Source organism: Zootoca vivipara, chromosome 10 (genome assembly GCF_965207765.1).
Source record: "Zootoca vivipara chromosome 10, rZooViv2.hap1.1, whole genome shotgun sequence".
Classification (NCBI taxonomy): domain Eukaryota; kingdom Metazoa; phylum Chordata; class Lepidosauria; order Squamata; family Lacertidae; genus Zootoca; species Zootoca vivipara.
The window spans coordinates 62,926,042-62,942,219 of NC_142593.1; the positions used below are offsets into that span (position 1 = coordinate 62,926,042).

Here is a 16,178-nt window from a genome sequence, read left to right on the forward strand (position 1 = left end):
CACCACGAGAAGGGAAGTGAGTCTTCTTTATTCTTTCATACACTCTACGAGTTATTTTATACCTTCCCGGACGTGATGTCCTGTTTGTTTGGAACAAATGAGAAATGGAACTTAACTGTGTGAGTTAGACTCTATAAAACTATTGATATGATATGGTTAGAAGCTGTAAAACTGTTGAAGAGAGGGGCCCCCCTCCAACTGGACAATCGGAGTGCGGCTGGAAGCGTTTGGATTTATGAGGTGTGACGCACTTGGAATTTGAACAGCGATCTGAAGTTAAGTTCAGCTATAGGGCAAGGAGAGCTATAAATCTGTTAAGAGTTTCTACATAATGTGACAGCTGTGCCTATGCCCGGAAAGCTGTAAATTTTACTATGATCGTCTGCAAAAAAAACGTCGAGAAGAAAACGAAAGTGATCTGAGCTTTTCAAGATGGCGCTGTTTTGTGTTGAAAGACCTACGCAAGAAGAAAGCACTCCAGACAAAGAGGATTTATGGGGATTTAGGGGGAGGCCGGACTGATTAAAACTCACACAGGAGAATGAATATATGGGAAATCTCATTTGATGCTTATTTCAGCAGCGGTGGAAAAATCGGATGAATGGATGAAAGAAGAAAATATTTTAGTGACTGCAGGGGAAGATCGGGATTATCATGGATTATGAGTGACTATTTGGACTTTAGAATAAAGACGGCAGTAAGCAGTTGCGAGAAAACCCCAATTTTTTGAAGCATGGGAACTCCAAAATTGTATATGATTTGGTATAATATTCGGTTTAATTGATATGGATTTGTATAATTTGGAATAATGGATGTGACATAGTTGTATTTTAATTGGAAAATTAATAAAAATAGATTGTAAAAAAAAAAACAGAATGGATAGGTTTGATCTTCTTGCAGTCCATGGGACTCTCAAGAGTCTCCTCCAGCACCACAATTCACAAGCATCAATTCTTCGGCGATCAGCCTTCTTTATGGTCCAGCTCTCACTTCCATACATCACTACTGGGAAAACCATAGCTTTAACTAGACGGACCTTTGTCTGCAAGGTGATGTCTCTGCTTTTTAAGATGTTGTCTAGGTTTGTCATTGCTTTTCTCCCAAGAAGCAGGCGTCTTTTAATTTCATGACTGAATCATAGAATCATAGAATCATAGAGTTGGAAGAGACCACAAGGGCCATCCAGTCCAACCCCCTGCCAAGCAGGAAACACCATCAAAGCAACTGCTGTCACCATCTGCAGTGATCAAGGAGCCCAGGAAAGTAAAATCTCTCACTGCCTCCATTTCTTCCCCTTCTATTTGCCAGGAGGTGATGGGACCAGTGGCCATGATCTTGGTTTTTTCGATGTTGAGCTTCAGGCCATGACAAACTTAGTTGGTCTCTAAGGTGCTACTGGAAGGATTTTTTTTATTTCGTTAAGATCGTGTTCGTGGAAAACAATCTTCCTCAGTTATGAGTGATCGCCAAAGAAGACTAAACGAAACACCAGGATATTGGAGGCTCCACATGAGAGGGATAGAATATTTGGCCCTCTGAGAAGAGCCAAAAGGACGGAGAATGAACTCCATAACGCATAACAGGAGCAGTGGATGCAGTCGGGCTGAGCTGGGCGGAGGAGGGGAGGTAGGGAGCTGAAGGAGAGCTGGGCAAACGCCTCAGGATCAGCCCCTCGCTTCTGAGCACGTGCAGAGCGGCGAGCTAGGCTACAGCTGCAGCCAAGGGCAGCCTTCGCGGGCCAAGGAGCTTAGCGGCGGCACGCAACCCTCAGGCACGACGGCTTGGCCAACTCCCTGCGCCCTTCGCCACAGCTGCTCGGCAGATGCGCCGCGCAGCCCGCCAGCCCCTTTCTTTCCGGAGAGGCTCGGCCGGGGGAGGCAGGCGGGGCCTTCCCGCTCTATCCCGTGGGGAGGGACCTGGAAAGGAGGAGCCTCTCCACCCAGCGCAGCGCAGGGGCCAGGTGTGGCCATTCGCAAGCTCTCTGCCCATGGCCCGGGGCACGCTCGGCTCCACTGTACTACCCGCCGTCGAGGGGGCGCACGAGTCAGCGTCCCCCCGGACTCCCTGCTGTGGCTCTCCAGACCCGAAGGCGCCTCTTCGGCCCCTACGAGCCTCTGCAGGGCCGGATTGAGGTTGGATGAGGCCCTAAGCTTCTGAAGGTAATGGGGCCCATTATATGTCCAGCTGTCCTTTGTTAACAACAAATGGTCGCTGTTTTGTGTGTTGAATACTGTATATGCTATATATGGTAATAGATCCAATAGGAGCCTACGCAACGCAAAACACTGTTCCTATATGTAGGTTTTATTTTGTTTTTTATCTTATATTTTAGAAATGTACATCCAGGTTTTTTTCTTTATATTTTTCGGTGCGCCCCCAGGAGAGTGGGACCCTAAGCTATAGCTTGTGTAGCTTATACGTCAATCCGGCCCTGATCCCCTGCCCTGGCCCCGACAGCAGGGGCGGGCACCTGCGTCTCTTCCAGGCCCCTTTGCCCCCCGCAAGGCGCACCCTCTTCGGCCCGGTCAAGGGCAGCAGGGCTGTAGGCCTTCTCCGGCTCCGGCCGGCTCCCCACTGGACGCCCGTCGGGGCAGAGACCGGCCGTCGCAGAGCCTCACGCGGACGAGAGGCGGCTTGGCAGGGGCGGGGCCAGCGGCACTCGGCGCGCGCCAATGAGAGCCTTTCCTGCCGTCGCCCGCCTGGCCAATGGGCGCGCTGCGTCGCCGTCGCCATGGTAGCGGCCAGCTGGGCCCCCAGTCCGTGTTTGGCATCTACGCACTGATGTCTCCGGACCCCCCACCTCGAGCGGCGCCGGTCGGAGGGATGGAGCCGGAGGGCGGGTAAGGAATGGAAGGAAGAGACGGAGGCGCAGAGGGAGGGGCCGACGCGCAGGTCGCGGGGCGGGGGAGGAGGCGAGGCTACGCCGAACCCGTGTCTTTATGCACGTGTGAATGGGGGCCGTGGTCTCCTGAGCCGCGTGCCGGTGGGCAGGCAAAGTCAAAAGTGGGCGCCACCCAGGCAAGCAAGGGGCATCCTCACAGCAAACTCTAGCCAGGCCAAAGCCCTGGAGAAGGGCACAGAGCAGGGGTGGGTGGCCTGCTGGGAATGCCAAGGGCCAGGCAGAGGGCCAGGGAAGGCCACATTTGGTAATCTGTTTGGGAGCCAGTTATTTCAAGGACTGCCCACACCACAGGAACCTGCCCATGTGGAGGTGGGATTTGGAAGGTTTCGCTTGGGTGCCCCCCTTTAAGATTCATTCAGCTGAGAGACCATAGAGACGGGTCTTCTTAGTGGTGGCTCCTGTCCTGGGCACGGAATCCCCTTCCTAAAGCTACGCAGTTGGAGCCATCCGATGTTGTGAACCGCCCTGAGATCTACATCTATTTTTTTTAATATATAATAATTTTTATTAATTTTACAAACAAAACTAAACAAACTACACACACATACAATATAACACTGTCCCTTCGTTTTCCCTCCACCCACTGGTTCTCCTCTGCCACCAGTGAAACCCGTGTGCTTTGAGAATCAAAGGGGTCCATTGTAAGTTGGGTTTGGCCTCCCCCCTCCCTCCTCCCCCCTCTTCCCCCCCCCCTGCCACTGAAAGGACAGGAATGGAGGAGCTCTGAGGATTGGTTTCCCCCAGCTCATTCATAAGCATACTTAAACAAATACAAACATAACAATAATAGGGGAGAATTTTAACTCCCCAATTCTTATTACCTTAACCTTATACTTGTGACTTCCTCGATAGTCTTCCTCCTGGTTTTCCTTAAACAAAATCTAAAGTTTATGGCGGGTTTTCTATTTCAATTTAAAATCCTTTTCTTATAATATTAACTCAACCCTCCTCCTTTTCCATGCTGCCCTCCCACAGGCCCCCTCCTGCCACAAGAGGAACCTGTGGGGCACAGCAGAGCCTCACGCGGACAGCCATCTGTCAGGAATGCTTTGATGGTGTTTCCTGCTTGGCAGGGGGTTGGACTGGATGGCCCTTGTGGTCTCTTCCAACTCTATGATTCTATGATTCTATGATTTCCAAGGTTCCATTATATCCCCTCCTCACCCCTCTGAGCACTCCCTGCCACTGAGTATCTCAGAGTAAGGAAAGGAGAGTAGGCAGCTTTCTGCCTAAACCTAACTTAACTTACAAAAATTTACATTAACTTAAATTCTTTCCTAAGCCGTTCTTATAATTCCCTCCAGAAAACACAGCTTTTTCCATTCATTTTTACACTCCATCTCCTCTCCCTAAGTCTTTTCCCCCGATTGGATCAGCATTTCCGTTAACAGGCCAAAATTTCAAAAACCGTCTTTCAGAAACTAAAAGCAAAATCTTTTAACTAAAATATTCACCCCACACCCATTCTTTCCCATATCCATCTCCAGACCCTTGTCCCCCCCTGCCCCTGTCTTTCCCATTCCTCCCTGACATCACCCCACATTTCAACCCCTCCAGGATCTTCAAGTCCATTAATCCTCAAATTCCTTTGCTTCTCGTTTTCTTGCTCTGCTTGATTTTCTTCCTTTTGAAGTCCATGCTTTGCTTCATCCCAAACATATTTTTTATAGTCCAAGTCCTCTTTAAGATTTTCATCTAGTTGTTTCTCCTGACATCCAGATTCAATCTCCACAGTCTCCAAGATCAAATTTTCCTCTAAATCCTGGACTTGGACTTCATCTTCGACTGCTGGTAAATTGGGATGTTGCCGTTCCTTGTAAATATCCTCCCATATTTGTAGATAGTTTAGCACAGCCTCCTGGAAGGCTCGAGAGTACTTTGTTTTCATATTTCTCCTGACCGCAGACAAACAGGAGGTGGAGAACAAAGAGGTGCTGGAAAATTCCTTCCTCAGATGGTCGACTCCATTTTGGCTGTTCTTTTCCTTTGTCTTTTAACTCAATCACAACTCCATTCTTAATTCCAATATTGAATAGTTCTACCACGTTTTCAGTCAATTTTTACTGATTACAACAGTGCAATAAATCCACCCGGTCTTTTGACAGCTTGACAGCTTTTGACAGCTGTCAAAGCACTCTCCCCCTTGATAATGCTGTACCTCAAGGGGTGCCGGACTCGGGAGTTGAGAGGGTTCAAAAAAGTCTTTCTTTCTCTCGGGTCCACAGTCCCAGATGCCTTTTGTCGTTCAGCTTAAGATTATTTAAAGCGCCTCCCAGTTTTCCATTAGGAAGAGACCGACTTCCGTTTCTTTAAAGCCTCTCCTGTTTTTCCAATTAACGATTTTAAAGTCCGTGATCGCAATTCCACTTACTTTTTGGAAGTTTAAATTTGTTCGGAAGAATCTGCCGCTTGCCGGGTCAGGACTCGGAGCTTCACTTCTCGGAGGTAAGATATAGCCCAAAATGGCTCCCGCGGTTCCACCCCGCCGGCTCTCGATCGCTCTATTGAGCTCTCGGGCAGCGGGGGATCCGCAAAAAACGGAGCAACCGCTGGGCGCGTGAGTCACCGGGACTCTCTACCCGGTGTTTTTACGGGGAATCCGCTCGCTCTGCGGACTTCCCCCCCCTCCGCGAAGCCAGGGACATCGGCGCGCGAGGTCCCTGTGTCCTTCTCTCCGCCGCGACAGACCGGAAGTCCTGAGATCTACATCTAAAGGGCGGCATACAGATTAAATAAATAAATATCAGCCCTATGTTTCCCCTGACCTTCAGTTAAAGATTTAACTCTATGGGCTGCGGCAGGAATTCCCCCTCCCCCATGAAATTATGAGGCGAAGAAGCCTGGTTTAATTTCATTTATTGCTGTGTGACTTTGGCTTGGTGTTCTGTTTTTATGCAGGGGCAAAACTAGGCTTTATTTTACCCAGGTCAAAGGCCCAGTTTGGCATGCATACCTCATGAATATTTGTGTACACCGCCCCCAGCCTGGGAGCCTCAATTCCAGCCCTCTGGAGGCTTCACCATGGCAACAAAACCTAGCTAACCCCCCCCCCAAGCTGTGGCACTGCCAGGCCTCCCACCTGGCTATCTTTTTGATGAAGAGCAAGATGCAAAAATAAACACAGTTTCCCATTTTCTTTCCTGGAGCGAAAGAGCGAAGGGTCTGTTCCATTGTCTGCAGCCAGAGTCACCTTTCTGCCTGGAGCACAGCCAGGTCTGACTGCCTTTCCCCCTTCCTGAACCTCTGCAGGTGCCCGGCTCCCGCCCTGCAAGGCCCACCTGCACCCAGCGATGGAGAGGTGGCGCCTCCTGGCCCTGAAGCCCCCTTCTGCGTGGAGGAGCCCCCTCTCTGCCCGGGAGAGGAGGGACAGGAGGCGGTGGTGGTGTGTGGCCCCCAGGAGAGGCTGCCTGAAGATTCCCCGGTGGTGGTCCGGACCCCAGCCTACTCGGTGGAGCTGCCTCCGTGCCACGGGGTCCCGGGGCCCACTCTTGGGGAGCTGCCGGCCACGGAACAGGAGGCGGTCCCCGTGGTCCCCCTGGAGCCCATGAGGGAGCTCCCCATTCGGGGGAAATGCCTGATCTACAACTGGCAAGAGGAGGTAACGTTGCCTGGGCTCCACACCCCCGGACTGGCAGGAGGGGGTGGCAAGGGGGGGGGTGTCACCAGGGAATTCCTGTTACAGTACCTTCTCCCCCTGCATTTCCCAAGTGAAGAGACTGTCCCGCAGCAGCAGGACCTATGCCTGGGCGTAGCTTTTGGGTGAAAGGGCGCCTGACAGCCATCTAGTTTTGGAATCACAACTAAGGAATCCTGGACACGGGGCTACTCAACCTGCGTTTTAAAACCTGAAACAAAGGACAGCCACCAGATTCCAAGGGAGCAGCTCTTATGGCCAAGCAGCTCTTATGGTCAGAAAGTTCTTCCCAAGAAATCTTTAATAAAATAAATTAAAAAAGAAAGTTCTTCCTAATGTTTAGTCAGAAGTAGATGGTGTATGGAGGCACGCAGACCTAGCAGCAAATCCTCAGCTACACCAGATAATAACAATATTGTAATAATAATTTATACCTGCCCATCTGGCTGGGTTTCCCCAGCCACTCTGGGTAGCTCCCAACAGAATATTTTAAAAACACGATCAAACATCAAACATTAAAAACTTCCCTAAACAGGGCTGCCTTCAGATGTCTTCTAAAAGTCAGATAGTTGTTTATTTCCTTGACATCTGATGGGAGGGCGTTCTACAGGGCGGGCGCCACTACTGAGAAGGCCCTTTGCCAGGTTCCCTGTAACCTCTCCTCTCGCAGGGAGGGAACCGCCTGAAGGCCCTCGGAGCTGGACCTCCATTTCTGGGCTGAATGATGGGGGTGGAGACGCTCCTTCCAGTATACTCGGCCAAGGCTGTTTAGGGCTTTCAAGGTCTGCACCAGCACTTTGAATTGTGCTTGGAAACACCCTGGGAGCCATTGTAGGTCTTTCAGGACCAGTGTTATGTAGTCCCAGCAGCCACTCCCAGTCACCAGTCTAGCTGCCGCATTCTGGATTAATTGGAGTTTCGGGGTTACCTTCCAAGGTAGCCCCACATGGAGTGCATTGCAGGAGTCTAAGCGGGAGATAACTAGAGCATGCACCACTCTAGATCAGATCTCCAGAGAGAGTGGACAGAGAGACCCCTGCCCCCTTTAAAATGTGTTTGGGGCGGTCTTGTTTTGGTTTGATTTTGTCCTACTTATTTTGTGCTTTTATCCTGTATTTTAATCTTGTGAACTGCCCTGAGATCTTCAGAGGAACGGCAGTACATACATTTAATAAATAAAAGCCCCCCTCCCCTGCTGAATGGGGAAGGAGTCTCTGGGGATTGGGCAAGGGCTGTGGGGTGGCTGGGCTAAATCTGCTGCCTAAAGGGAGGAGAGCCCTGAGTGTGCCAGCAGACCCCAGGGAGAGGGGAGGAGGGAGGAGCTGGCAGCCCCCTGCCCTGCCCTGCCCTGCCCAAGGGGTTCTCTCTGCCCTCTTCCAGAGAGCTACCAACGACCTGGACCGTGTGCCCTGTTCCGAGTGGGGCACAGAGGCCTCCTTCTACCGGCACGGGCACCGAGGGCTGCTTACCCAGCAGTTTCTGGCTGGCCTGAGCAGCAGCACCACCATGAAGGACGCCTTCCGCAAGCCCTGGAGGACTGGGCTCCCCATAAGAGGTAAGGATCTGGGGAGGAAGTGGCGGGGGGGGCAGAGCCAAGAGCGGCCTTTCCAGACAGCCAAGGAAAGAGGCTTTGCCACAAAAGTGCCAGGTCGGGAGGCCTGTTTATTGTTTGCTTTCCGGTTTCTCCTCGTTAAGCAGGCAGACACGTTTCGTTCTCGGGTCCACACCTGCCCCAAGCCCACCCACCTCCTGACTTGGAGGGCTCTGACCACACCCAGCCCTCATGCAGAAATGGCAACACAAGGTGGGTGGGTGGTCTCTGTGGGTCAAAGCCCCTTCCTCAAAACTCCTCCTTGGCCTGAACTCAGATACGGGCCTTAAATCATAGAATCATAGAGTTGGAAGAGACCCCAAGGGCCATCCAGTCCAACCCCCTGCCAAGCAGGAAACACCATCAAAGCATTCCTGACATATGGCTCTCAAGCCTCTGCTTAAAGACCTCCAAAGAAGGAGACACTCCTTGGCAGCAAATTCCACTGCCGAACAGCTCTTACTGTCAGGAAGTTCTTCCTAATGTTTAGGTGGAATCTTCTTTCTTGTAGTTTGAATCCGTTGCTCCGTGTCCGCTTCTCTGGAACAGCAGAAAACAACCTTTCTCCCTCCTCTTTATGACATCCTTTTATATATTTGAACATGGCCATCATATCACCCCTTAACCTTCTCTTCTCCAGGCTAAACATACCCAGCTCCCTAAGCCGTTCCTCATAAGGCATCGTTTCCAGGCCTTTGACCATTTTGGTTGCCCTCTTCTGGACACGTTCCAGCTTGTCAGTATCCTTCTTGAACTGTGGTGCCCAGAACTGGACACAGGACTCCAGGTGAGGTCTGACCAGAGCAGAATACAGTGGTACTATTACTTCCCTTGATCTAGATGCTATACTCCTCTTGATGCAGCCCAGAATTGCATTGGCTTTTTTAGCTGCTGCATCACACTGCTGACCCATGTCAAGTTTGTGGTCTACCAAGACTCCTAGATCCTTTTCACATGTACTGCTCTCAAGCCAGGTGTCTCCCATCCTGTATTTGTGCCTTTCATATTTTTTTGCCCAAGTGTAGTACTTTACATTTCTCCCTGTTAAAATTCATCTTGTTTGCTTTGGCCCAGTTGTCTAATCTGCTAAGGTCATTTTGAAGTGTGATCCTGTCCTCTGGGGTATTAGCCACCCCTCCCAATTTGGTGTCATCTGCAAACTTGCTCAGGATGCCCTCAAGCCCATCATCCAAGTCATTGATAAAGATGTTGAATAAGACTGGGCCCAAGACAGAACCCTGTGGCACCCCACTAGTCACTACTCTCCAGGATGAGGAGGAGCCATTGATGAGCACCCTTTGGGTTTGGTCAGTAAGCCAGTTACAAATCCACTGAATGGTAGCATTGTCTAGCCCACATTTTGCCAGCTTCTTTACAAGAATATCATGGGGCACCTTGTCAAAGGCCTTGCTGAAATCAAGATAGGCTACATCCACAGCGTTCCCTTCATCTACCAGGCTTGTAATTCTGTCAAAAAATGAGATCAGATTAGTCTGACATGACTTATTTTTCAGAAACCCATGCTGACTTTTAGTGATCACAGCGTTCCTTTCTAGGTGCTCACAGACCGTTTGCTTAATGATCTGCTCTAGTATCTTTCCTGGTATTTATGTCAGGCTGACTGGGCGGTAATTGTTTGGGTCCTCTCTTTTCCCTTTCCCCTATGCCTTCGAAGCATAGAATTGTAGAATCAGAAGGGACCCTGAGGGTCCTCTAGTCCAACCCCCCTCAATGCAGGAATCTCGGCTGACGTATCCATGGCAGATGGCCACCCAAGCTCTGCTTCAAAGCCCCCAAGGAAAGAGAGTCCACCACCGTCCAGGGGAGACTGTTCCCCTGTCAAACTGCTCTTGCCATCAGAAAGTCCTTCCTGATGGTCACTGGGAATCTCCTTTCTTGTTGCTTCGGCTCCTCTCCTCAGGAGCAGCAGAAAGCCAGCTTGCTCCCTCTTCCATGGGGCAGCCCTTCTGGGGGCCTTTCAAGGCTCTCTGCTGTGGGCTGCCTTTAAAAGCCAGAGTTCCATGGGAATGACGATGTTTTACCTGTAGCTCCTCCATTCATTTCGCTTGGAGTCTCTTCGCTGTTTTGAGTCCTCACTGAGCTGGGGGGGAGGCAGCAGCTCCACCTCCTCCCTCCAATCTCTGGAGGTCCAGAGTGTGAGGGGCCACCACAGTGGAGACTCTTTTTCAGCTGTGGGCCAGTCCACCGTCCCTCAGACCATGTGGTGGGCCAGACTATTTTTTTTGGGGGGGGGATGAACGAATCCCTCTGCCCCACAAATAACCCAGAGATGCATTTTAAATAAAAGCACACATTCTACTCATGTAAAAACACGCTGATCCCTGGACCGTCCGTGGGCCGGATTGAGAATGTGATTGGGCCGCATCCGGCCCACAGGCCTGAGGTTGCCTACCCCTGCTCTTAGCAGCCCGATCCCCCAGCCATCCAGAAACTGCTCCCCCCACCCCAGACTAAATCAGGCGTCTCAAGAGTCACCCACTGTAGGCAGGCCATGGGTGCTGCAAAGGGCTGCTCCTTTGCTGGTGGGTGCCTTTCTCCCCAAGGCTTCCTTGCAAGGCTGAGCTGGAGTCAAGCCCCCCAAGGCCATATCTGGATGCCCCCTTCCCTCCACCTGACCGTCTTCTTGGAATGATGATGTTGGAACTTCACGGCTGAAATGGGATCTTGGTGAGGCCTGGAGAGCTGTAACCTGAGCTGAACTGGATAGATCCCCTTTGCATTTGCACCCTGAGCTGCTTTGTCTCATATACAGTAAAGCAGGCATCCCCAAACGTCGGCCTTCCAGATGTTTTGGACTACAATTCCCATCTTCCCCGACCACTGGTCCTGTTAGCTAGGGATCATGGGAGTTGTAGGCCAAAACATCTGGAGGGCCGCAGTTTGGGGATGCCTGCAGTAAAGAGAAAAGAGGGAAGCCGTCCTTGACCTCTCGCCCAGGGTCCCCCTTTCCTGGGGAGCTTCTTCCCACCGCCCCTCACAGCCACCCCCGGCCCAAGCCCACTGGGCAGCCTTTCTGGGCAACATTTCTGTAGCCTGCTGGGGATTTCACCGCTGCTGGTCGATCAGGCCAGGGGCCCATCTAGTCCAGCCTCCTGTTCTCACAGTGGCCCACCAGATGCCTGGGGGAATCCAGCAAGCAGGATTTGAACACGAGCCCTCTCCCCTCCCGTGATCTCCAGCAACTGGCATTCAGAAGCATCACTGCCAGAGCTGAGCCATAGTGGTTTTGAGCCCCCAGTCTCCCTCTTGTCCTCTGTGAATGTGTCTTGTCCCCTTTTAAAGCCATCCAAGTTGGTGGCCTCATTGCCTCATGTGAACGGGAGTTCCATAGTTTAACAATGCTGCATGAAGGAGGACTTCCTTTATCTGTACTGAATCTTCCCCCGTTTAGCTTCGTTGGACACCCAGGAGTTCTGGTGTTAGACCAAAATAGAAGCCCCAACAGACAGGGGGAAGAGCCCCCTCCCCTAGCTTGTAGCTCTAACATCATTGCTGCCCCGGGAGGCTAAGGAGACTGGCATGTGTGGGGGGCACACAGGAGGACATTCTGCTCCCCACCCACTTGAGGCCCTATCCTGCCTTCTGAGATCTGACCTCGTTCCTTGTCCTTCTCCCCGCAGGGCAGCGTGAGGCCATGCTGGAGTGGCTCCTGTACCAGAAGCACAGGTGAGCAGCAGGCAGAAAGTCCAGCCTCCCCCCCCCCGTCCCACCAGGGCAGCAGGTGAGCCGTGGGTTGCCCCCTCCTCCACCAGCTGGGATAGACTTTCCGAGGCGAGAGAGGCTTCCTTCCCTCTGGCTCCACAAGAGCTTTGGGGTACTCAGTTGTGCAGAGCTGCAGCTGCCCCCCCCCCGGTCTGTGGCCATCACCCATTTCCCAAATGGCAGAGGCTCCACCAGACCAGGAACACTTGCTTTGGCAGCTTCCAGGAGTTCGCCAGGCATTGTGGTGCTCGAGGGGACAGTCCGTCCTTGGGCTTCCCTGCCCTGAGGCAGCCCTGGATGAGAGGGTGGGCAGGTGCCCCCCAGCGGGCGCTTTCTCAAGGGGGGCATGGTGCAGAGGGTGCCCTCCCAGGCGCGGGACAGCCGCTCGGGTGCCCGCTCGCGACTCCCAAGCCTCCCCCAGCTGTCAAAACGGAGGAGGAAGGGGGGATGCCACTGGCAAAGCAGTGCAGCTCCCTCCGCCCGACGGCTTGGGGTACGCTTGGGAGTCACAGGCGTGTGGCGTGCCAAATGTCACCCCCCTCAGCGAAGACATCCGGGGCGATTGTCACCCTCCTTCCTCCGCCCCTGGTTCCCCGCTTGCCGGAAGCAGATTGCGAGCAAGTGGGGACTGGGCACAATGGAGAGGTGGAAGCAACGGGGCTCTCCGAGGAATGGGACCGGGGCGCGGACTGTTAAGCTGGCCACTTTGAGAGTGGTATGGAAGGGGCCTGGCTCCGAATGCCAGTTTGCCCCTTTCGAAGGAGGTGTTTCAGGGGGTTGGGCAGGACGGTCCTTCTGATCCCCCCCAACATGGCAGGTCAGGTGCCGTGAGGAGACCAGCATGGGAGACCTTTCCTGAATTGAAGAAGGTGTTTGAAGAATTAAAGAAAAGACCAGTTTGGGAACTCCAGCCAAGGGACAGAAAAGGAATCTCTGCGTGGGGAATAACAAAAGGATATTGGAGACCCCTTCGCTCAGAGGCAGGCGGAGGGTCTCAGGGGTGCAGCATCCAGCCCCAGTGCCCCAGATCTCAATGCTGAGCCTCATGGGGGGGGTCCTCCCTTCCCCCATATCCCATAGGGCCAGAGAAGGGAGGAAGATTTGGGGGGAAGATGGAGCTCTCTGCTGAATTTTGCTCTGTCGCCTTTGGGGTTGATGCAGCACCCCAAGGTCGGATCTTCCTGGGAAATCTCTGAGGTCTCCTCTCCTCAGTGGGGCTCCCAGCAGCAGAGAACTGGACATTGCCCCCCCCATTCCAAGAAGCTGCTTCCCAGCCCCCTCTGTCTTTCTCTGCAGCAAGGAGGTGCAGGAGCAGGGCGACCCTCCGTGTGGGCCCATGGATACCATCTCCACCATGCATGACCACTATCGCAAAGAGGGCTTTGTTTCGGTGGCCCCTGCCCCCACCAAGGTGAGAGAGAGGCAAGTGCCCCCCCCTCAGGGTGCTCATTCTCCTCCTCCGGCATCCCCCCAACCCCCCCCAAAAGGGAGCAGGAGGAAGAGGAGGCTGCCATGTGACTCTTGCCCTCTCTCCCCCCCACCAGCCCCACGACTACCGCCTGGAGCAGCCGCAGACCTTCTGGTTGGAGCATTGCCGACAGGTGCCGGTGAGTAACACCCCCTCCCCGACACCCCACCCCCACCCCAAATGCCCTACATTCTCCCACCGGTGGTCCTGACTTTGCAGAGGCTCTGGAGGGCACTGAAAAAGGAAGGGGAGCAGGAGCTGGGTTCTCCCCCCCCCTTGCACCTGTTGCTTTCACTTGACAAGGCTGCCACCCCCCCCAAAAAAAACACAAGACAATGCTGGCTCCCTGACAGGCAGAGGGAGAGGGGTGGCCCACAGTCCATTTGCCGGCCCCCAGCTGCCTTCTCACAGTTCCTCCCCCCCCCACCGCAGGGCGTCTCCAATATCCGGACTGGTGACACCCCCTTTAAGAAGTGTGCGACGTTCACAACCCCCACCACTGAATACCTCGACCAGCCTCTGCCCTACGGCCCAGAGAACTACCCCAAGCTCTAACAAAATAAAGGGGCCAGCTATTGACAGATTGGGGGTGCTGCTTCCATCTTTTTTTTTTTCTGGAGCTCCCCGGCTGGGGGGGGGGTGTTGCAGGATTTGAGGAGCTCCTGGACAGGCAAAGTCTCTTTCTCCGTTTTGAATCTGGCAGCAGAGTCAGGCTCCCAGGGCCAGGAGAAGGGCTGCCCCCCCTTCCGACCTCCACCAGCACCCTGCTCTGCCCCAGACAAATCGCAAAGGCTGCCCCAGGTTTAAAAGTCTGTATTTCGACAAAATATTTTGCACTATATTTACACCTGGAGGGAGGGGGGGGAGGAACAGCGGCGCTCTGGGTTGCCTCAGCCAGCTGAGTTGTGGCGCAGGATCCCACCTGCAGTGGGGGGGGGGTCAGGAACCAGCCAGCCCCCAGGCTGGGCGTGGGGAGCACAAGCGGCCTGGGATGACTCATGCTCCGAGCGCTGCCTCTCCTTGGGGCCTCCTTGCTGGCACATCTTGGTCTGGGCGGGGGCAAGGGATGAAGGAGGTGGCAAGACCCGGCCCTGGGCACATTCTGTGCAGGCCAGGCCAGAGCTGAGGGGGGGGGCCCTCATCCTGCCCCATCTTCTTCCTCTCTCTCTCTCTCTCTCTCGCTTTCCTCTCATTGCCGGTGGACGTTAGTGCTCCAAGTGCTTTGTTCTCTCTCCGTCCGCCCGCCTGTCTCTCTCATGGCTGGGGTGGGGGGCCTTATTGCTCCAAGGCAAAGGGGAGTTTCGGTGGCTCTTGGCGGTGGGAGGAGCCTGCTGCCCGGTACCCATAAGTGGGAGGAGTCACAGGAGGGGGAGGAGCCACATCAGATGACAACGTTCTTCTCGCCCAGCAGCCAATAGGTGCGCAGCTTGCCCTTCCCCTGCCGTGGGGAGAAGAAGAGGCTCAGCCCTGGGACAGGTCACCCCCCCCAAAAAAAAACCTGTACCCCCCACCCAGCAGAAACCAAGGGGGTCATGGCTTCCATCCTCTTGCCACAACTCTCCAGGGCAGGAGGACCAGGAACAGCGACCTTTTCCTCCCTGGTGGACGAGCCAAGGGTCGGGGGCCGGCCTTGTGGGGTGGGGGCTGCCACACGGCTTTCCCTCCCTCCCTCCCACCCATAACCAACCAGGGAGGATAGAGACCCCCACCTTCATCTCCACATCCCCCCTCAGCTCCAGCTCAAAGCAGCCAAACTCGTCCAGATTCTCCTTGGTGGTGCTGGAGACATGAATCTTCAAGGCTGGAAAACACAAGGGGTGAGGGGGGGGTCAGGGCCAGCGGGACCCCCTCCTTCCTCCCCTCCTTCCCAAAATGGGGCCAGAAGAGACAGGTATGGGGCTGGGAAAAGATGCCCAGTCAGCATCCAGGTTGGGAGGATGGACACCAGTTGTGGAGTGCTCTGTGGGGGAATCGTAGAACAGCAGAGTTGGGAGGGTCACCCAAGGGCCATCTAGTCCACCCCCCTGCAATGCTGTGCAGCAGAAACTTCAACAAGGTTGGGGGTGGGGTAGGGTGGGGTGGGGAGAGGGGCTCACCCTCGCCGCTGGACTCCATGCGTGACGCTGTGTTGACGGTGTCCCCAAAAAGGCAGTAGCGGGGCATCTTCAGGCCCACCACACCTGCACACACAGGCCCTGCAGGCAGACAGGCAAAAGGAGTCGGCAGCTTAGAGTCGTGGGGTTGGAAGGGACCCTGAAGGTCTTCTAGCCCAACCCTCTGCAACACAGGAATCGCAAGCGCCCCTGACAGACAGCCCCGCCCCCGACCTCTGCTTAAAATCCTCCGGTGAAGGAGAGGCCGGGCAACCCCAGGACCCGCTGCTGGTGCCCCCGCTCTGCCAGGACTCACCCGAATGGATGCCAACGCGAAGGCGCAGCTGCTCGTTGGGCCGGTGCCGGATGCGAAACGTCTTGACGGCCTCGAGGAGAGCTAGCGCCATGCGGACGATCTCGTGGGCGTGCAGCTTCCCGTTCCGGACCGGCAGCCCCGAGACCACCATGTAGGCATCGCCAATAGTCTCCACCTGCGGGGTGGAGCCTGTCAGGCAAGAAGTGGGGAGGGGGCCCCTCTTCCCTACAGCTATATGGTCCAACCCTGGCTCTAGTTTGGGGGTTGAGGGACAGTTTTGGGTTCAACAGCCAGGACCCACGGGCACCTTTTGCACCCACCTTGTAGACATCAAAGTTATCAATGATGGCGTCAAAGCAGGTATAGAGGTCGTTGAGGAGGGTCACCACCTGGGAAGGGAAACACTCAAGTAAGTTGGGGAGAGCCAAGGCAGCGGGGCAGAGGAGAATGT

The 16,178-nt window shown here is 54.1% G+C and overlaps 2 protein-coding genes across 3 annotated transcripts in view; one reads left to right on the top strand and one right to left on the bottom strand.

Moving 5' to 3' along the window:
- Positions 1-1,714: 1,714 nt before the first annotated feature.
- SPAG8 (sperm associated antigen 8) lies at positions 1,715-13,988 on the top strand. 2 transcript variants are annotated; one of them, XM_088653102.1, is made up of 7 exons: positions 1,715-2,840; positions 6,152-6,500; positions 7,917-8,091; positions 11,769-11,814; positions 13,147-13,261; positions 13,395-13,457; positions 13,751-13,902. In XM_088653102.1, the coding sequence occupies exons 1-7, from the start codon at positions 2,707-2,709 to the stop codon at positions 13,871-13,873; spliced, it is 1,005 nt and encodes a 334-aa protein (XP_088509228.1). In that variant the 5' UTR covers positions 1,715-2,706; the 3' UTR covers positions 13,874-13,902. The 2 variants fall into 2 exon arrangements, with proteins under 2 accessions (XP_088509228.1, XP_088509229.1); XM_088653103.1 differs by lacking the exon at positions 13,147-13,261 and having other exon boundaries at positions 2,694-2,840; positions 13,751-13,988.
- A 127-nt stretch (positions 13,989-14,115) lies between these two features.
- Positions 14,116-16,178, bottom strand: part of NPR2 (natriuretic peptide receptor 2) — a 33,858-nt gene continuing 31,795 nt past the window's right edge. The window contains exons 18-22 of the mRNA XM_060280431.2: positions 16,048-16,116; positions 15,728-15,902; positions 15,415-15,513; positions 15,028-15,119; positions 14,116-14,756 (exon numbers count right to left, since the gene is read on the bottom strand). Of these exons, the coding sequence (XP_060136414.1) occupies positions 14,700-14,756; positions 15,028-15,119; positions 15,415-15,513; positions 15,728-15,902; positions 16,048-16,116 (492 nt within the window). The 3' untranslated portion in view covers positions 14,116-14,699. The remainder of the gene's footprint in view (positions 14,757-15,027; positions 15,120-15,414; positions 15,514-15,727; positions 15,903-16,047; positions 16,117-16,178) is intronic.